Here is a 21,538-nt window from a genome sequence, read left to right as displayed (position 1 = left end):
AACAGCAAATGTTGATCGATAGCAAAGTACTGAAATCTATTTGTCAGTCAAATTAAGCTTTTCTTTTTCTTAAGGTCAGAGCACTCACTGTTTTATTGGAGAGATGAGTTTATGTTCTACGTTCCTCTGTGACATTTTATCCTTTATGAATAGAGATGGCAAGTAGTTATTTTTATTCATCATTTTGCAGTCCTGGGGATGTTAGTACTGTTGATTCTGCTGTAATACGATAGTTGCGTTCCTTCACACCATGGCATTTTACAAAATCGCACTATAGAAGTAACGGGGCCTAAGGGAAAAGTGGTATTAGGGCTAGACCACCAAGAAAAACACTCAAAATCGGTCAAATATCTCTCATAAGCCTAACGCAAGGGATAGCAAAGTTTGAATAAATGCTTAATTTATATCCGATAGTGAAATAAAGGTGAATTTAACACCTACTTTGAACAAATGTCATGATAATGTGATGGGTGAGGAAGTTTTGAAGTTGCTCAGCTGTTAATGCAGGGGCTGAGGGTCATCATCATCATCATTACCTTCAGGTGCAGTTGTGGTTGCAGGGTCAGGATGAAAAATAGTTAATCCAAAAGTGGATGGCTGTAATTCATTATCTTCTGACTGTTTCTTGGGGGTTGGCTTCAAAAGGATATCCAGTTTTTGCTGATTTATCCTTTCTGTTTTTTTCATGAAGAAGCTGTTCATAGGATGCCAAATAAGATCTTACTCCCCAAACTGCTACCCTACTGTATTCTGCACGATACTCATTGTCCAATAACAGCTGCAACTGCTTCTCAATTTCCCTCAGGATAGAAGACAAAACAGAAGTGGAAAGCTCTCGTGGTGCTGCATCCTGGACTTCACCTTCTTCATTTCCAGCTTCCACTTCTCCCTCAGCGACAAGTCATTGTAGGTCAGCTGTGGAGAGGTCTTCACAGTAGGACTGAAGCAGCTCTTCAACATCCTCACTCTCCACTTCTTCAAATCCAACTTGCTTTGCAAGATCAACACAATATTCTTTGATACTTGGGAACTCTTCTGACGGATCAAAGCCTTTAAAATCTTGAAAAAATTCTGGGAGAAGCTTCCGCCAAATTGCATGTAAACAGTCCTTACTGACATCACCCCAGGCCTCCACAATAATGTCAGTTGCATTGTTGATGTTAAAGCTCTTCCAAAATTGAAGAACTTTATCCTTATCCAACTCCATGCCCCCTCCCCCGAATCAGCCTCTTAAATTGCATTATAGCCAACAGAACTTTGTGTTTTAGATATAGCATTCCCTGATTCGTCAGTCACATTACAGCCAATTCACATTGCCGGTACACACATTATAGCAGAACTGACTGTATCCCATTTCCAACCACAAAAACCCTTCATCATCTGACCACTTTCTCTTGTTTCTGCCCTCTGTGTGTGGGTCTGTGATTGAACACTGGCTCTGTGGTTGAACACTGGCTCTGTGATGAAAATTGTTATGGCATCGGTGATAGTAGTCCTTGTACAAGTTGTAAGAATAACCCCAACCTTCCAGTTGGTGGCCGTTTTAATACACCATCTTGCTCTCATGCCAATACTCCTGTTGAAAGGCCTGCTGCAGTGTTTCAGTGAAACTCAATACAAGCTGGAGGAGCAAGACCTCATTTTCTGCTTAGGTGCTTTATAGCCTCAGGTCTCAACACTGAATTCAACAGCTCCTGGCCATGAACTCCATCCTCCAATTTTATTACCGTCTCCGGTGTCTTGCATTTATGGGTTTGTTGTTAGCAAAGCTGACCTATTCTTGACTACTCGCACCAAATATTAACACCTATGTTGCATCAGTACTAAAAACAGCAAGTGCTGGAGATCACAGCAGGTCAGGCAGCATCCATGGAGAGAGAGCAAGCTAATGTTTCAAGTCTAGGTGACTCTTCATCAGAGCTGACGTGAGCTCTGATCTACAGTCATCTAGACTCGAAACATTAGCTTGCTGTCTCTCCATGGATTCTGCCTGACCTGCTGTGATCTCCAGCACTTGTTGCTTCCACTACAGATTCCAGCATCTGCAGTAATTTGCTCCTCCTATACCCCATCTAGATCTGTCCTATAATATCTTAGGCACAACCAAATTGCTCTAGGCACCCTCACTATCAGTTCTGCTGAGTCGTCCTCCGACATTTTTGACAGCATTAAAACCATCATTTTCCAACCCCCTTCGGATCTGAAGACTTGAAATGCTGACCCTGTTTCTCTCTCCGCAGATGCTGCCAGACCTGCTGAGTTTCTCTTGCATTCTCTGTGTTTTATTACGATAGAATTAATGGCAGCTGTGACGGTAACAGTAGCAGCATATTGTGTGAGCAGTAACAGGAGTACTGTCAGTAGTGGTGATACCAAGGTTTCTATTAGGCCTGGAGATTCCTTATTGTGATGCCTCACAGGTATCACAAAGGTACAGCGCAGGACGACAGAAACTTTCAGTCTTTCCATGCCCAGGATCATCTTGACGTGCTGAATGGCCTATGCATTTTCCATAATTTTGTTGTATTCGCACATTTGTTACCGATGTCAAACATTTCTTTCTCCTATTTTTTTCACCAGCAGTCGTTAAAATGATTTGATGATTCTGTGATAACAAGGTGTAGAGCTAGAGGAACACAGCAGGCCAAGCAAAATCAGAGGAGCAGGAAAGCTGACGTTTTGGGTCTAGACCCTTAAAACCCTTTTCTGAAGAAGGGTCTAGGCCCAAAACGTCAGCCTTCCTGCTCCTCTGATGCTGCTTGGCCTGCTGTGTTCATCCAGCTCTACACCTTGTTATCTCAGATTCTCCAGCATTGGCAGTTCCTACTATCTCTGAAACGATGATTCTGTGAATGTTATAGTTCTGCTTTTTTCCTGTTTAGATTTCATTTCCAAACATGACCCTGATATGTTTCTTGGGCTTACACCTTTGAGCATTTGTTTTTCAATCCAGACTGTTTGATATGTTAAAAAAGGTTTACAGAAACAACTGTTTAAAACAAATTCTGCCAGAAAAGTGAGAAGTAATTACTGCTCGTGTTTTTTTTCTCTAATATTTTATCATGAAAGTATTTTCAAACATCAGTTAAGGAACACAAGGTCATTCAGTGAATTTGCTCCATTAGTTTGGTAACCATGGCAGTATTTCTTTAAGTCCAAAACTCTGTCCACCCTCCATTATCTCAGATGCACTTCCTTCCTTAAGCATTTACTCAGTAGCAGCAGTGTGTACTATCTACAAGGTGCGATGCAGAAATTTGCCAAAGATCCTGAGATAGCACCTTCCAAACCCATGACCATTTCCACCAGTTCCCAATCATCCAGGTTTCCTTGAAGTCTTCAGGAATTAAAAAGATTAATCTCTGGGATGTTGCTGCAAATGACATCCAGAAGGGAAATCATTGGAGGGTTAAGGAATATACCTCGAAAAATATACTTTACATTTCTGTTTGTTAGCTTAAAATGACTGAACATTGAGATAAAGGCCATTCGATGAACTACAAAGAATCAATAAAGAGCCCGTTCATCTTCCACTTAGCATCAATAAGCAAGGTACCTGGGGAAGAACATCTCTCATGACTACCAGAGGACTGAGAAACTGAGTTTGCAACATAAAGGTCATGTGATGAAACCTCCAGGAACATGTCCAAACAGAGGTGGCAATCTTTTATTTATGGTCAACTTTTGTTTTATTTATTCATGGGATGAGGGTCTCACTGGTGAGACCGTCATTTATTGCCAATCTCTAATTACCTAGAGGCAGTTGAGAGTCAACCACATTCCTTTGGGGCTGGTGTCACGTGTGGGCCAGGTCAGGTAAAGAGAGCAGTTTCCTTCCCTGAAGGACATTAATGAAACAGATGTTTTTTCCTCCTCATCCTAATAATCAACAATGGTCATCATTGGATTCGTAATTCCAGATTTTTATTGAATTTAGTTTCAGCCTTCAGCCATGATCGAATGGCGGAGCAGACTCAATGGGCCAAATGGCCTAATTTCTGCTTCTATGTCTTATGGTCTTATGTTTACTATTGATGCTCACTGCACTTGATGGGTTAAGCCTGGGTATGGTCTCAGTGAAAATTAAACGAACTGTAGAAAGAACTGGAAGCCAGAGCTGAAGTATGGAGTAGACAATCTAAAAAAAAAATGAATAAAACTCGGTACACAAAAGCCAGTGTCATCTCTGTTCATTATGTCTCATGGTCAGTATACTTCTAAAAGACACTGTAGATCAATGTGTATTTAAGATACACATCGAACAATCCAACATAGAACAACATGTATCTCTGTAGGAGGGTGTACCATCGCAGATCAGGACAAGTTGTCAGACAAAAAAACGTTACATTGAAGTTTGAAATGTCAATCTTGTTAAAATCAGTTTTACATATTTGTATACTTATTGAATTGACAGCACATGTCTATGTTCAACCATGTGTATCTGCTTGGGATAATTGTTTTTATCGTTAGTGAAAGGGTATGTTATGTTTTGCCGAACAGTCGGTATGTCAGTGAACTTTCACAGTTTGTCTTTAAGGGACATGCTCATGATGTCATCACTATATCAAAGCACGTGCCCTGAGCATATAAAGATCACAAGCTCTATCTTAACTTGGATCACTAGAAACATAATATGCTACTTGAATCATTCCACTCTTGTAACCAAAAACACTAATACGAAATTGTGCGTGTGTGTATGTAATGATTGTATATAATAGCCAGCTGAAATAAATGTCGGTGGGGTATTTCACCACTGTATTATCGAGACTTAGAATTTATGTTGCAAGACACAGGTAACACCCTACTGGAGGCAGAACTACAACAATCTCTGTATAGATGCAGTATGTGATAATGAGTCTCCTCACATAAAACCATCAGGTTGTGTATTCTAGGGTCTGACATTACTGTATTCAAATCTCTGGAATTCCTGAGAACAATACAATGATTTGATTCTCAGTGGGACTATATTCACTGAGTTAGAAATCATGATGTTGATGTGTGTCATTTCAAATGACCTGAAGTAATTTTGAATCCAGGCCTGACAAAGCCGAGAGGCTATTATACCAGGTAAGTAAAATACTTCAGTCACTCTCAGTAATGGTTTTCATGACTGGTTGAATTCCTTATAGATTTTAGATCTTGCACTTCTATGAAAGGTAGTGTGCAGATGAAGCGGGGTGTTTTTATTTCATATTCTGTGGAAGCGTTGACTAGACTGTGCAAAAGTTTTCATAATTTATTTCCTTGCAGCATATACCTACTTATAATGTATGGCTCTTGTGTACTGCGTTATGATGAGATTTTAAAAATGTGGGCCAATTTGCTGAGGAAACTTCATTCTGGAGCACTTTACCGCAGTATATTTGTAGCTGTTCCTGCCAGGCCTTTGAGAACTGATTAGCCTTCTTTCCCAAGTTAGTGCTGGCTGTGCCAAGGCAGATTCCAAACCAAGATAAGTCACCTGAAGCCCCACCCACCCTCACCCATCCACATCCCCACCCACGCACATCACCCCTCCACATCCCCTCCCTCCCTTCACCCATCCACATCCCCACCCACACACATTCCCCCCTCCAATCACCCATCCACATCCCATCCCTTTCACACCCTTACCCACCCACATCACCACCTGCTCACATTCCCTACCCACCCCATCCACTTGCCGCCATCCGCTCACCCATCCATATCCCCTTACTCGCCCACAACTCCTCCCCCCTCCCCTCACTCACCTCACTCCCCTCCCACCCACATCCCCTCCGTCCCCTCTCAGCCACATCCCCTCCCTCCCCTCCCACCCACATCCTCTCCCTCCCCAGTTGCGACTGGCCCTGTTTCTACTTGCTACAAAACTTGTTGAATTTGCCAGACCATCCATTCTATGGAAATAAATCACATATTAAAAATTTGAATGGGTTAGACCATTCAGCCCATTGAGTCTGCTGTGCTGTTCAATGTGACTGTGGCTGACCTTGGACATCAATTTTACCTTCCCTCCAACTCCCCATTCTCTCCGATTCTCTGAGAATGAAAATCTAACCATCCCAGTTTTAAAGCTGTTCAATGTTGGAGCTCCACAAATCCGTCGAGTAAAGAATTCCAAAGAGTCACAACATTTATGTCAGTCCTGAATGATGGGCTTCTTCTGCCAACACCGAATTCTAGATTCTCCAGTGCAAACCTTTCTGGAACTTTCCGTACCAACCCACATTTAGGAATGACCTTACTGAAAGGAAAATGCCTGTGCAAAAAGCAACATTATTTACTTAACCTTATAGGCTAATGTGTTTACATTTGGGAATGAATGCTCTGTGGAGTTCAGCCAATCTTAAATGTGCAAGTTTAGCACAGAGTAAATCTGGACACTGTTACAACAGGCAATGATTGAAGGAAGGGCAGGATTTACAGTAATCATCCTAACTGAAAGCCGTCAGAGTCTGGTTCACAATAAAGTCTATTTCATCAATCCATGAACGTTTGAAAACAGAACTCTTGGTGAAACCACAGCAGAGTCTCCCAATGAAAATGAGATTATTCCTCTCGAAAGAAAAGCAGTGACTGAGGGGTATTTCCAAAGTTTGTGTGTGTAAAATCAACCCCAGTCCCTTACAGTGTTGTGGAGTCCTGGTGTAAAGGGATAGAGACATTACCCAATCATTTCCATTTTGGCCTCAGTTCGGTCTTTCACAGTTACTTAAATCTTCCTATAATACAACAACATCACCACCAGGGGCGACTCGATCCAGTTACAGCAACAGGAGGCTCAGACACATACCTTTGGGGAATGGGCAGGGATTGGAAACATGAGGAAATTAATCCATTTCACGGACACAATAGCATGAAAAGATTGTTACTCTGTAAATGCTCACACACTGAGATTGCAACCCAGGTTTCTTGGACTGAAGCATTTTGTTGTTTCATATACTGTATCAGCCGTGATCATATTGAATGGTAGAGCAGTCATGAACAGCCAAAGACCCTCCTGGTCCTTTTCTTTAATGCTTCTAGTTGACCCTTCCAGAGGTGAATTTCCTCCTGTGGGTTACATTAGTGAGAAAGTGTAGCATTAATCGAAACTTTTTAATTATTGATGGAAATTATTGAGTACCACTTAGTGCTTCCGCACTCATTTTAATGGTTAATGAGCTTTATTACATTTTGTTTTGTAGGACAGAGACTTTGTCATGACCTTCAACACCTCACTGCATCGCTCGTGGTGGATGCAGAATGGACCAGGCTGTGTGGCAACCCAAGTGACTTCTGATGACCAGGCTCCTGAAGACCACCACATTATCACAGTGTCAGGCTGCCTGCTTGACTACCAGTACATTGAGGTCACCAGCAGTTCCTTACAGATCCTCCTTGCAGTTAAGTATTCACCTTTGCTTTGCTTCAAAAAGGAAGTTGGAGGCAAGAGATGTTGCCAGGCATGGATGCACCAATCTTAGATTTCTGTTTCTCAAAACTGAGAAGTTTAGGAGAAAGGCCAGAGATCATTGCTCAGGAGACTAGAAAGGTTATGAACAGCAGGACTGATGGTGAGATAAACGAGAACTGGTGATTAGGCAAAGCCAAATTTAAGTTTTTGAAAGATTGAAGTCATCAGGAGTTATCGTGTTTGAGAAACAAAAACAGAAATTGCTGGAAAAGCTCAGCAGGTCTTTTAGCATCTGTGGAGAGAAATCAGAGTTTACATTTCGGGTCGAGTGGCAGATGCTGCCAAACCTGCTGAGCTTATCCTGCAATTTCTGTTTTTGTTTCTGACTTACAGCATTCACAGTTTTTCTGGATTTTATTGTGTTTGACATCTTGGGAAAGTGTGACAAAAGTAGGATTTGATGTGAGAAGCTTTGACAGGGTTGCTGCAGGATCATGCCACAGACCTATATCCCATTCCCACTGGAAAAAAAGGACAGTTTACTCCTATTCCTGGCAGCAGAGCAGTGTAGGTCAGGACAATGATATCAAGAGTTTCTAACCTGTCCTTTTATTTGGGACTGCAGAGAAGGGACAAAACTAAATATCTCAAACCTGTGTGTTTTAGAATGAACAGTTATAGTTATGAAGACATTTTTGGTTTTGAAAAAAAGGGTCACCAGCTCACGAAACCAATAAACCACCTAATCCACCTAAACATTAATCCTATTAGAAATGATTTGTGTTGAAATTAAACTTCTCTGGTTGATGACCATAGGGATGTAGTTAGTGCATTGGGATGCATTGAGCAGAGATGGCTAAGGGGTGACCTGATCGGGGAGAATAAGATTATAAAGGGTATGAATAGAGTGAATAGAAGGCAGATTTCTCCTTAATTGAAGGGTCAGTAACAAGGAGACATGATTTCAAAGTGAAAGGCGAGAGGTTTAGAGGGGATTTGAGGAAAACGTTTTTTCACCCTGAGGGTGATGGGAATCAGGAATGCTCTGCCTGGGAGGGAATTGAGGCAAGAAACTTCACAACCTTGGATGAGGACTTGAACTATCATAGCATTCAAGGCTATTGGCCTGGAGCGGGAAAACGGGACTAGCATATGTTGTAGTGTACGTTTGGTTGTACAGATTTGATGGGCCAACGGGCTCTTGCATACTTTATGAATCTGCCTGCTAACAACTCACTTTGTAGGTTAAACAGTTGTTAATAAAGGCTTACAACTTTCTCAAAATAATCCACAAGTTCGAGGAACGAGTTAAACGAATGACTAGCTTTAAGTTGCCAATGAGATGCAGAATATCATCAATCATAATAGGCATTTGGATCAAATATACCTACAAAGCATTTTTGCTATGAATCAACTTGTTTGATGTGGTGTGCTCTAGAAGTTTGAAATCAGAAGAGGAATCATATTTCACAAAGTTACCAAGGCTTGAAACTAAGGGATGGTTATATAAATACCAGTCAATAAAACAAGCCCACAATGCGCAAGAAAATCTTACACTTTGAATGATGGGGTGTTCTGAATTAAAAGCCTATGTTTATTGCCCATCCCTGATTGCCCTTGAATTGTTTGACTTACAAGGACATTTCTGAGGGCGTTAAGAGTCAATCACATTGCTGTGGGTCTGGAGTTACATGTAGGCCAAACCAAATAAATATGACAATTTTCTTCCCTAAAGAAGATGAATGTGCCAGATGGGTTATGTTTACACAACTGTTTGGTAATTCCATCATTATTATTATTAATGAATCCAGAATTTTATTTCAGATTTATTAATTACATTTACATTCCTCCAGCTACTGTGGTAGAAATTGAATGCCTGCCTCAAGACCATCCTAGTTTCTGGATAACAAATCCAGAAATCTGTTCATTTTTATGCAAATATTTGAGCATATATTTTGATTTAAGATCAATTACTAAGAAAATCTATTGCAATCTGTTAATAATTGAGCCTCTGTTAGCTATTTAAAATGTAGCTAGGAGATAATTCCTTGGACTTTAGCAGAAGTCATGAGGAAACTCCTGGATTTACGACACCATTTTCCACCACCTCAGTACAGATATTGAACCTGAAAGAAGAAGCCATCCCAATTACAGTACAAGATGTGTGACCCAAATGGAAGTGACAAAAAGGAAAGGCAACCTTTTTCCTTCTCTGAGCACCAATTGTAAATAGTACGCTTAAATGGCAAGGGAATAACATGGAAGTTTGATTTGCAATCGCAATTCCCCACCCTCTCAGGAACCTGTAGTGACTTAATGCGACCTTGTGTGTATAATTTTGCCACAAATTGCATTCCTATTTATATTGATGAGAATACAACTAAATAGTAGTTTACAGGATAAGTTATTATTCCCTAATTTATAAATGGAAGGGAGTAAAGTCCTTGAGTAACAGCCAGTTCTTTGTTACGGGAGGGTCAGGAACAGATTTAAAATAATTGGCCAAGAAAAATAAAAGGGCGACGTGGAGAATTTTCTTGTAGTTAGTTATTATGTCCTAGAATGCATTACTTGAAAAAATGATGAAAGCAAATTGAAAGACAGCTTTCAAATCAGAATTAGACCTTTACTTAAAACAGATGCAGACCTTTGGATAATTAAGAGGTTAATTGGACAGCTCCTACAGAGAGCGGACAGGCATGATGGGCCGAATGGCCTATTTTTGTATTATATGATTCCATGATTGGGACAGAATGAAAGTAACAGATCTCACTGCCCAGAGTTTTGACTTGATATACCATTTAGAAATATTTTATGGACCCTTGTGGGTCACATACAGGCTCCTGTTAATTTCAGCATATCTTCAGTTGTTGATATCATCAGATTTTGAGTTTCTGATGTAAATTTAACTGTGAAGTAACAGAAACAGGAACAATTAACAAATGTTTCAGAGATAATAGGGACTGCCAATGCTGCAGAAGCTGAGATAACAAGGTGTAGAGCTGCATGAACACAGCAGGCCAAGCAGCATCAGAGGAACAGGAAAGGCGATGTTTCGGGTCTAGACCCTTCCTCAGAAATGGGAGAGGGGAAGGGAATTCTGAAATAAATCAGGAGAAAGGGGGATGCAGGTAGAAGATGGATAAAGGAGAAGATAGGTGAAGAGGAGATGGACAGGTCAAAGAGCTGGGGATGGAGCCAGTAATGATAAGTATAGGTGCTGAGTTAGTGAGGGGATAGGTTGGTCCAGGGAGGATGGACAGGTCAAGAGGGTGGGATGAGGTTAGCAGGTAAGAGATGGGGGTGGGGCTTGAGGTAGGAGGAGTGTATAAGTGGGAGGAGGGACAAGTTAGTGAGGCAGGTACGAGCTGGGCTGGTTTTGTGATGCAGTGGGGGGAGGGGATATTTTGAAGCTTGTGAAGTCCACATTGATACCATTGGGTTGCAAGCTTCCCAAGCGGAATATGAGATGCCATTCCTGCAACATTTGGGTGGAGTTGTTGTGCACTGCAGGAGGCCAAGCACAATGATGCCACCCGAAGTTTGCAGGAACAGTATCTCATATTTCACTTGGGAACCCTGTATCAATGTGGTTTTCATAAGCTTCAAAATCTCCCCTCCCCCGACTGCATTCCAAAACCAGGCCAGCTCATACACGCCTCGCTAACCTGTCCTCCCACCTATCCTCTCCTCCCACCTCAAGCTCCACCTCCATCTCCTCCCTACTAGCCTCACCCTGCCTCCTTGGCCTGTCTCTCCTCCCTGGACCGACCTATCCCCTCTGTAACTCACCTTTACTGGCTCCAACCCCGCCTCCTTGACCTGTCTGTCTCCTCTCCACCTACCTTCTCCTTTATCCATCTTCAATCCGCCTCCCTTGTTCTCCCTACTTATTTCAGAATCCCCTTCCCCTCCCCCATTTCTGAAGAAGGGCCTAGACCTGAAATGTCAGCTTTCCTTCTCCTCTGATGCTGCTTGGCCTGCTGTGTCCATCCAGCTCTACACCTTGTTATCTGACAATTACCAAATGTTCCTGTCCCTACAGAAAACCGGGTCGCCAGGGGTTGAAACACTAAGTATCAGGTTAGATAACAATCGCTTGCTTTCACAGCTGAAAAACTGACTTTAAAAAAACTGGGCAAAACCTTCAGGAAAAGCTAGACCTCAGTTAAAAGTCCATAACATGGAAAAGCAAGTAGCTACACTGAGAAGGCAAAGGGATCCAGAGACATACAGATGTGATAGGCCAAATGAATTCCATTCTGTGGAATTCTGTCTTTTCTGTGCTGTTTCATTCTATTAGGGGCTGATTTCTTCAGTCTTAGTACTAACTTTATGTGTTAAAAGAATAATATTTTTCATTGCGGTGTAGAGCGTATGCTTGGAAAGTGGTCATTTTGGAAACCTGATTGTTGCAGCTTCCGGTATTTCAGAATCTGTTGAGGCAGGAGTTTGAGGTCAAGGGGACGGATTAGCTGAGCTCTATATTGACAAAAGGGGAAACCAAGAGAGGTGTCCATAAGCCTATGCCGTCCAGGTTAAAGGCTCCTATTTGACGTTTTAAACTGCTTGAGGTTTCCTGCTGCACAAAGCTGATCAGCCCTGAACAGACCAGTCTCTGGCCAACCTCTGACAAACAGAAAGTCGTGTTGTACAGGTTGTCTAATCTCACTGTGACAGAGATGGTTTAGCCATTGTGCCTTGCTTTAGAATCAGCAGGTTGTGGCTTCTTGCTCCGGTCCAGAGACTCGAGAACAAAACCTAGGGCTGATTGAGGGAGTGCCAGTCTCCCAGAAGTGTTGTAATTTAAGATTCAGGTATTAAACCCATGCCCCATTTGCCCTCTTGAATGGATGCAAAACATACCACAGCACTTTTCAAAATTAGTTTGCGCTCCAATAGCTATCCCTGAGCCCTTGTCACTAAAACAGATTATATGGTCATTATCTTGTGGTTTGTGGAAGTCTGGTGTGTGCCAGTTGTGCGAGATGGTTGGTTCACTCAGTTGGTTGAGTAGTTGGTTTGTGATTTAGAGTGATGCCAACAGTGTGGGTTTAATCCCTGCACCAGCTAAGGTTACCATGAAGGATGCTCATTCTCAATCCTTGTCTGTCACCTGAAGCATCCTGACCCTCAGGTTAACTCACCATCAATCATCTTTCCACCTAATCAAAAAGCAGCTTGGTGGTCAGACTGGTCAGCAGCTCAGACTATGGCAACTTTACTTTTTTACATCAGCACATTTCTAAAATAATACGCCGTGAAGGACATTAATGTCCTTAGGGAAATTGTGACAGCATGTGCTGCATATGAGAGGCCTTAAAAGTAGCAACATGCTCAAAACTATTGGCCTGAATTTGGCACTTAGGGGTGCAGAACCCTTTCATCCCAGATGTTCCCTCCTTCCTCGGCCTGCTCCCTCCATCCCTTTCGATTGCTGCCTCCTCCAGTTCGTTCCTGGTCACCCCCTGACAGTTGGCATGGAGCAGCAGGACAATGAGATCCCTTCAATGTTGAGCTGCATGAGGAAGTTTAATTCCCAGTTTGCCTCGGACTGAGGGATCATTCCCTTGGAAGCCGCTAGTCCTGAAGACGCAATGGCAGAGCATCTGAGGACATTTCAGTCCAACACAATCTTAAACTCTTTCGCCCACCACCCAATTTCATAAGAGTCTGACCCAGTGGGCTGCCTTGAAAAATTTAGGAAGGACTCTGGTGCTGTTTTTATTTGTATTGGCTTCTCAGACCAATGGTATGTACTGGATGTATAAGCAAAGCTCAGAATTTAATGCTTCAATGACCATTTCATTGTAACTTCAGTTAATTCCCATGATGTTACTTTGTACCTTCTCAGCTCCAAGATCTCAGTGATGTCAACAGTACCACAGAATTGGACAAGCAGCCAGGGCGGAGGAGTGAGAAAAGCATAAAAGCAAACCATAATTCTCACTTTGCTTTGTTTAAAAACACTGAAAGTTTCACTGAAAGGAAAATTGGCCCTTGTTTCTGATGGCCACAGTCAGAATACTTTAAATAAGAATTAGGTTGTGAATTCATCAAACTATATCATAAATGGTGAAAAGTTCAGTAAAGAAGTAGTGTCTTTGTGAAATCGTGATACATTTCGGGCTAAATCATCCCGTCTGGAAATGGAACTTATTTAGGTGCATGTATAATTGAGATTTATATACTCCTATTTCACAACGTCTGTCTCAGTTTCCCCTTTTTCACCTCTTCAACCCCAGCTCACCCCTCTCATCCCTTGCTGAAGGCATAGACTCATGCTGGGTTTCTCTTAGTCCTACAGCTGTCTCCCAGGTCTGTTACAGCTTAAGCTGAGTCCTTTTTTTGTCACCTGTGCTGGTTGCACACTTGCCTCTGAATCACGAGGCTTTGCCCTGAATCCCAATTCTAAGGATGGATCACACAGTTCAGTCGAATTTTCCAATGCAGCTGCGAAAGAATGCTGCATGATCAGAATCTCTCGTTTTTGAGGTGCTGTGTTAGAGGGGAGGTGGTGGTGGTATTGTCACTGCATGAGCAATGCAGACCCCCAAGCTAATGTCCTGGGGGCATGGTTCAAATCCTACCATGGTAGACAGTGAGGTTAGAAAGTCTGGAATTGAAAAGTCACCTGAATAGTGATCAGGTCTGCTGTTAAAAACCAATCTGATTGTGCTCCTGAGATGCTGCTTGGCCTGCTGTGTTCATCCAGCCTCACATTTTATTATCTTGGAATCTCCAGCATCTGCAGTTCCCATTATCTCTGATTTACTAATGTCTTTTAAGGAAGGAAATCTGCCATCCCGACTTGGCCTGGCCTACTTGTGACTCCTGACTGACAGCAACATAGTTGACACATAAGTGTCATAGTTGACACTGCTTTGTCAGCAGTAAATGTTGGCCTAGCCAGTAATGCCTGCAATCTCATGAATGGCTAAAACAAGTCATAAAGTTATGGTCCCCTCTTATGATATAGAATATAGTTGCATTAGAGGGAGTGCCATGCAGATTCAATCGACTACATTGACTGGGATGAAGGATTTTCCTATGGAGACGGATTGACTTGTATATTTCTTCAGGCTTAGAAGAATGAGAAGTACTCTCATGAAAACATAGCATTTCTTAAGGGGCCTGACAAGCTGGATGCTGAGAGGATGACTCTCCAAGCTAGGGAGTCTAAAATCTGGATCCCAGCCTGAGAATCAAGGTTGTGGTGTTTAGGAATGTGAAATGGAAATATTTATTCACGCAAAAGGTTATGAATCCTCAGCATTTCAGTGCTAGAGAATTGTGATTTCTTAGCCATTCGAATTATTCAAAATTGAGATCGCTGGATTTGTGGTGACTCAGAATGAAAGGAAATGGGCGCAGGATAGGAAAGGGAAAATCTAGTCAAAGATCTATAGTAATCATCTCACCACCTTCTTAAGGGCTACTAAGAACAGGCAATAAAGAGCTGGTTGGCCAGCGATGGTCAAGTCCCATGATTAGATTTTTAAAAAAACATCTTTTTAAAGGATGAGAAACACTTGAGAGACCAAAAGGCTAACTTCCATATTTACTTCTTAAATTGAGACCCTATCTGCCCTGATTGGTATGTATAAACAATCTTATGGTACAATTTCAACAGAGGGTAGACTAGTTCTGCCTGGTTTCCTGGTCAACACAGAGTCATCACATATAAACTATACCATGTGAGTGTGCATGAATGTTTGTGTTTTTGCCAGAATAAATTCCCCTTCTACATCAATCCAGAACTAGGAGCCCCAGTTTATTAATAAGGGATTTTGCTTTTAAAATGCAAATGTGGAGCACTTTAGTCTTGAGCACTCCCCAGCGAGAAACGGTGACTGGGTGGGTACATATATTCAAGGCTGAGTTTGATAAATCTTTCTTCAGCAACTAAGTCAGAAGTTATTCTATCAGAACTGGAATAACTTGGTTACGACTCCAGCTCTCTTAATCAAGATGCTTATTTTTGCTTTCCATGCACAGTTTCTCTGTCAAATCCAGCTCACTGTGTCTCACTGATGCAGTCTCTCCAATCCCTTTCCACATTAAGATTGACACAACAAACATTGACTGACTCATCTCCTCACTCGATAGTTTTCATCTGACATCTTTAATAATTTCAGGAGATTTTGGAAAGCTGGAGAATGGGAGTGATGAAAGATTCTAATTATCGGTATCTACTTTGGGTGGATGCTTACTCTTTTATATTGAACTGAGTATTGCTGTCATTTCCACTTGCTTCAGTCCAGGATGAATTCTTGCTTTCAGAAAAGCAAATGAACAATGGAATGCTGTTTCAAAATGAAATTCCATGTGTCTGCTATTAGCATCATTGGTTGTTTCAATTGAATTGCTGATAAGAGTTCTATTGATCTCACAGACTCATAGTCATGGAGTTTTACGGCATAGAAAGAGGCTCTTTGTCCTATCGTGTTAGTGTCAGCCGTAATGTACCTATCTACATTAGTCCCATTTTCCAGCATTTGGTCGGTAAGATTGCATGCTATGATTCTTCCAAGTGACCATCCAAATGCTTGGTAAACGTTGTGATAGTTCCTGCCTCTATCACCCTTTCAGGCAGAGAGTTCTAAATACCAATCAGCCTCTGAGGAAAAGAATTCTTCCTTAAATCCCCTATAAAACTCCTACTCATTACCTTAATTCTACATCCCCTGGGTGTTTACCCCTCTGCTAAGGGGAAAGGCTTCTTCCAATTCACTCTGCCTATGCCCCTCATAATTTTGCACACCTCAGTCAGGCTACATCACAGCCTTCTCAAATCCAAGAGAACAAACCACCCTAATTAGTCTGTTTGAGGACATTGAATATGCAGCTCCTGTGCAGACGGGAGGTCACATGTGGGCTGGGTCCCTGACCAGGAGCAGAAAACTCTTCTCTTTCTTGCCTTACCTGATTTGGGCATGCAAGTGTGTTGCATTCATATATATGTTCAGTGTAATAGATTAATGACTGTTCAACTGTGTTAGAAACAAGCCAATATAAGTTTAAATCTCACTGTGTCAAGTTACAAAATTGATTTGAATAACCTGGTTATTTTTGGTAACAAATATATAAAAACCCTGCTGGATGATTCATGCCCTTTTGGAAAACGGTTGTGGTGTAGTGGTGATGTCACTAAATTCGTAATCTACAAACCCAGGTTAGTGGTATAAATCCAACCATCACAGATGATGAAGCTTGAATTCACCAATAAACACGCCCAGTCATGGTCTTGTAACCTTTATGGATTATTGTAAAAACCCATCTGGCTCACTGACGTCCTTCAGGGAAGACAATCTGCCACCCTCATCTAGTCTGGCCGACATGTAACTTCAGAACCACAGCAATGTAGTTCTCTTTAAACACCTGTCCTGGCAATGAGGGTTGGGCAATAAATGCTGACCTAAAAGGTGATGCCCTTATCCAATGAATGAAAATATCTGTCACTCCTAAGCAATATAGCCTGCATGTAACTAACCCTCGCTGAATGATTTAGAATTGTCACCCAGAGAGAGCACTGGGTGTGTAACTGATCTAATGATCTAAAGGACTAAAGCAGCTTTCTCCATAGCAATGTCTCAACCCATTAGAGTTGACGTATCAACCAATCAATTCCCTTTTCTCCTGTAGTGTAGAATGCTGTAGCTGTTGAAATTTTGCATTGTTGTGTTTTTCCTGATGAGTGCAAGTCAAAAACCTTCAACAGCATGTCTCTTTATAGAGCAAGATCTAGCATCCCAAGAATTTTTTTATAATCGTAGATTCAGGATCAGTTCCTGCGGATTGGAGGGTGGCTAATGTTGACCCACTTTTCAAGAAAGGAGGGAGAGAGAAAACAGGAAATTACAGACCGGTTAGCCTGACGTCAGTGGTGGGAAAGATGCTGGAGTCAATTATAAAAGATGAAATTACGACTCATTTGGATAGCAGTAACAGGATAGGTCAGAGTCAGCATGGATTTACGGAGGGGAAATCGTGCTTGACTAATCTTCTGGAATTTTTTGAGGATGTAACTATGAAGATGGACAAGGGACAGCCAGTGGATGTAGTGTACCTGGACTTTCAGAAAGCCTTTGATAAATTCCAACATAGGAGATTAGTGAACAAAATTAGGGCACATGGTATTGGGGGCAAAACACTGGCTTGGATTGAAAATTGGCTGGCTGACAGGAAGCAAAGCGTAGTGATACATGGGTTCCTTTCGGAATGGCAGGCAGTGACCAGTGGGGTCCCACAAGGATCGGTGCTGGGACCGCAGCTATTTACAATATACATCAATGATATAGATGAAGGCATTAAAAGTAATATTAGCAAATTTGCTGAAACACAAAGCCGAGTGGCAGTGTGAAATGTGGGGAGGATGTTATGAGAATACAGGGTGACTTGGACAGGCTAGGTGAGTGGACGGATGCATGGCAGATGCAGTTTAATGTGGATAAATGTGTGGTTATCCACTTTGGTGGCAAGAACAGGAAGGCAGATTACTATCTCAATGGAGTCAAGTTTGGTAAAGGGGAAGTACGAGATCTAGGTGTTCTTGTACATCAGTCAATGAAAGCAAGCATGCAGGTACAGCAGGCAGTGAAGAAAGCTAATAGCATGTTGGCCTTCATCACAAGAGGAATTGAGTAGAGGAGCAAAGAGGTCCTTCTGCAGCTGTACAGGGCCCTGGTGAGACCGCACCTGGAGTATTGTGTGCAGTTTTGGTCTCCAAATTTGAGGAAGGACATTCTTGCTATTGAGGGAGTGCAGCGTAGGTTCACGAGGTCAATTCCCAGAATGGCGGGACGATCATATGTTGAAAGATTGGAGCGACTGGGCTTGTATACAAGACAACAAAATGTGAGGCTGGATGAACACAGCAGGCCAAGCAGCATCGCAGGAGCACAAAAGCTGACGTTTCGGGCCTAGACCCTTCATCAGAGAGGGGGATGGGGTGAGGGTTCTGGAATAAATAGGGAGAGAGGGGGAGGCGGACCGAAGATGGAGAGTAAAGAAGATAGGTGGAGAGAGTATAGGTGGGGAGGTAGGGAGGGGATAGGTCAGTCCAGGGAAGACGGACAAGTCAAGGAGGTGGGATGAGGTTAGTAGGTAGATGGGGTTGCGGCTTGGGGTGAGAGGAAGGGATGGGTGAGAGGAAGAACAGGTTAGGGAGGCAGAGACAGGTTGGACTGGTTTTGGGATGCAGTGGGTGGGAGGGAAGAGCTGGGCTGGTTGTGTGGTGCAGTGGGGGGAGGGGACGAACTGGGCTAGTTTAGGGATGCAGCTGGGGAGGGGGAGGTTTTGAAAGTGGTGAAGTCCACATTGATACCATATGGCTGCAGGGTTCCCAGGCGGAATATGAGTTGCTGTTCCTGCAACCTTCGGGTGGCATCATTGTGGCACTGCAGGAGGCCCATGATGGACATGTCATCTAAAGAATGGGAGGGGAGTGGAAATGGTTTGCGACTGGGAGGTGCTGTAGTTTGTTGCGAACTGAGCGGAGGTGTTCTGCAAAGCGGTCTCCAAGCCTCCGCTTGGTTTCCCCAACGTAGAGGAGACCACACCGGGTACAGTGGATGCAGTACACCACATTGGCAGATGTGCAGGTGAACCTCTGCTTAATGTGGAATGTCATCTTGGGGCCTGGGATAGGGGTGAGGGAGGAGGTGTGGGGGCAAGTGTAGCATTTCCTGCGGTTGCAGGGGAAGGTGCCGGGTGTGGTGGGGTTGGAGGGCAGTGTGGAGCGAACAAGGGAGTCACGGAGAGAGTGGTCTCTCCGGAAAGCAGACAGGGGTGGGGATGGAAAAATGTCTTGGGTGGTGGGGTCGGATTGTAGATGGCGGAAGTGTCGGAGGATGATGCGTTGTATCCGGAGGTTGGTGGGGTGGTGTGTGAGAACGAGAGGGATCCTCTTTGGGTGGTTGTGGCGGGGGCGGGGTGTGAGGCTTGTGTTGCGGGAAATACGGGAGACGCGGTCGAGGGCGTTCTCGATCACTGTGGGGGGAAAGTTGCGGTCCTGGAAGAACTTGGACATCTGGGATGTGCGGGAGTGGAATGTCTTATCGTGGGAGCAGATGCGGCAGAGGCGGAGGAATTGGGAATAGGGGATGGAATTTTTGCAGGAGGGTGGGTGGGAGGAGGTGTATTCTAGGTAGCTGTGGGAGTCGGTGGGCTTGAAATGGACATCAGTTACGAACTGGTTGCCTGAGATGGAGACTGAGAGGTCCAGGAAGGTGAGGGATGTGCTGGAGATGGCCCAGGTGAACTGAAGGTTGGGGTGGAAATTGTTGGTGAAGTGGATGAACTGTTCGAGCTCCTCTGGGGAGCAAGAGGCGGCGCCGATACAGTCATCAATGTACCGGAGGAAGAGGTGGGGTTTGGGGCCTGTGTAGGTGCGGAAGAGGGACTGTTCCACATAACCTACAAAGAGGCAGGCAAAGCTGGGGCCCATGCGGGTGCCCATGGCCACCCCCTTAGTCTGTAGGAAGTGGGACATTCCACATTAAGCAGAGGTTCACCTGCACATCTGCCAATGTGGTATACTGCATCCACTGTACCTGGTGTGGCTTCCTCTACGTTGGGGAAACCAAGCGGAGGCTTGGAGACCGCTTTGCAGAACACCTCCGCTCAGTTTGCAACAAACTACTGCACCTCCCAGTCGCAAACCATTTCCACTCCCCTCCCATTCTTTAGATGACATGTCCATCATGGGCCTCCTGCAGTGCCACAATGATGCCACCCGAAGGTTGCAGGAACAGCAACTCATATTCTGCCTGGGAACCCTGCAGCCTAATGGTATCAATGTGGACTTCACCAGTTTCAAAATCTCCCCTTCCCCAACTGCATCCCTAAACCAGCCCAGTTCGTCCCCTCCCCCCACTGCACCACACAACCAGCCCAGCTCTTCCCCTCCACCCACTGCATCCCAAAACCAGTCCAACCTGTCTCTGCCTCCCTAACCTGTTCTTCCTCTCACTCATCCCTTCCTCCCACCCCAAGCCGCACCCCCATCTACCTACTAACCTCATCCCACCTCCTTGACCTGTCCGTCTTCCCTGGACTGACCTATCCCCTCCCTACCTCCCCACCTATACTCTCTCCACCTATCTTCTTTTCTCTCCATCTTCGGTCCGCCTCCCCCCCTCTCCCTATTTATTCCAGAACCCTCACCCCATCCCCCTCTCTGATGAAGGGTCTAGGCCCGAAACGTCAACTTTTGTGCTCCTGAGATGCTGCTTGGCCTGCTGTGTTCATCCAGCTCCGCACATTTTGTTGTCTTGGATTCTCCAGCATCTGCAGTTCCCATTATCTCTGGGCTTGTATACACTTGAGTTGAGGAGGATGAGAGAGGATCTGATTGAGATGCATAAGATAATTAAAGGATTGGACACTCTGGAGGCAGGAAGCATGTTTCCGTTGATGGGGGAGTCCAGAACCAGAGGTCAGAGTTTAAAAATATGGGGTAGGCCATTTAGAACAGAGTTGAGGAGAAACCTCTTCACCCAGAGAGTGGTGGATATATGGAATGCTCTGCCCCAGAAGGCAGTGGAGGCCAAGTCTCTGGATACATCCAAGAAAGCATAGATAGAGCTCTTAAAGATAGTGGAATCAAGGGTTATGGGGATAAGGCAGGAACAGGATACTGATTGTGGATGATCAACCATGATCATAATGAATGGTGGTGCTGGCTCGAAGGGCCGAATGGCCTCCTCCAGCACCTATTGTATGTTGTCTATTATCTATTAATTGCTGTTTCAAGAAAGAGATCATCCTCCAATTATGAGCTGTCAATAACTGGGACTTTGTCAGTGACATATAGACGTAAACTGCATCATGTGTGAAGCAAAGTGGAAAAGGTAACTACGATGTCGATATGATTTTGCCAATTTGGGGACAGAACTGTGCCTATTACATGAAAACAGACAAGCACCTTTGCTTGATAATGAAGCTACAGGTGTAGGATTTTTATTTGCCTGATGAATAGTGTTTACTCTCCTCCCTCAGAAACCAATCCAGTCATCTAGTGAACTTGATCTAGGTACAAGAGATCATGGGAACTGCAAATGCTGGAGAATCCAAGATAACAAAGTTTGGAGCTGGATGAACACAGCAGGCCCAGCAGCATCTCAGGAGCACAAAAGCTGACGTTTTCAGCTGAGACCCTTC

At 43.6% G+C, this 21,538-nt stretch overlaps 1 protein-coding gene across 4 annotated transcripts in view; it reads left to right on the top strand.

The window, feature by feature from the left end:
• The window catches only part of nkain1 (sodium/potassium transporting ATPase interacting 1), a 522,606-nt gene that overhangs the window by 433,282 nt on the left and 67,786 nt on the right, over window positions 1-21,538 (top strand). For all 4 annotated transcript variants that reach the window (XM_059654446.1, XM_048558122.2, XM_059654447.1 and 1 more), the window contains exon 4: window positions 7,167-7,364. In XM_059654446.1, the coding sequence (XP_059510429.1) occupies window positions 7,167-7,364 (198 nt within the window). The remainder of the gene's footprint in view (window positions 1-7,166; window positions 7,365-21,538) is intronic.

This window comes from Stegostoma tigrinum, chromosome 24 (assembly GCF_030684315.1).
Source record: "Stegostoma tigrinum isolate sSteTig4 chromosome 24, sSteTig4.hap1, whole genome shotgun sequence".
In the NCBI taxonomy this organism is placed as follows: Eukaryota; Metazoa; Chordata; class Chondrichthyes; order Orectolobiformes; family Stegostomatidae; genus Stegostoma; species Stegostoma tigrinum.
The sequence above is the reverse complement of the archived record's forward strand: the minus strand, read 5'-3'. Positions and strand labels throughout refer to the sequence as shown.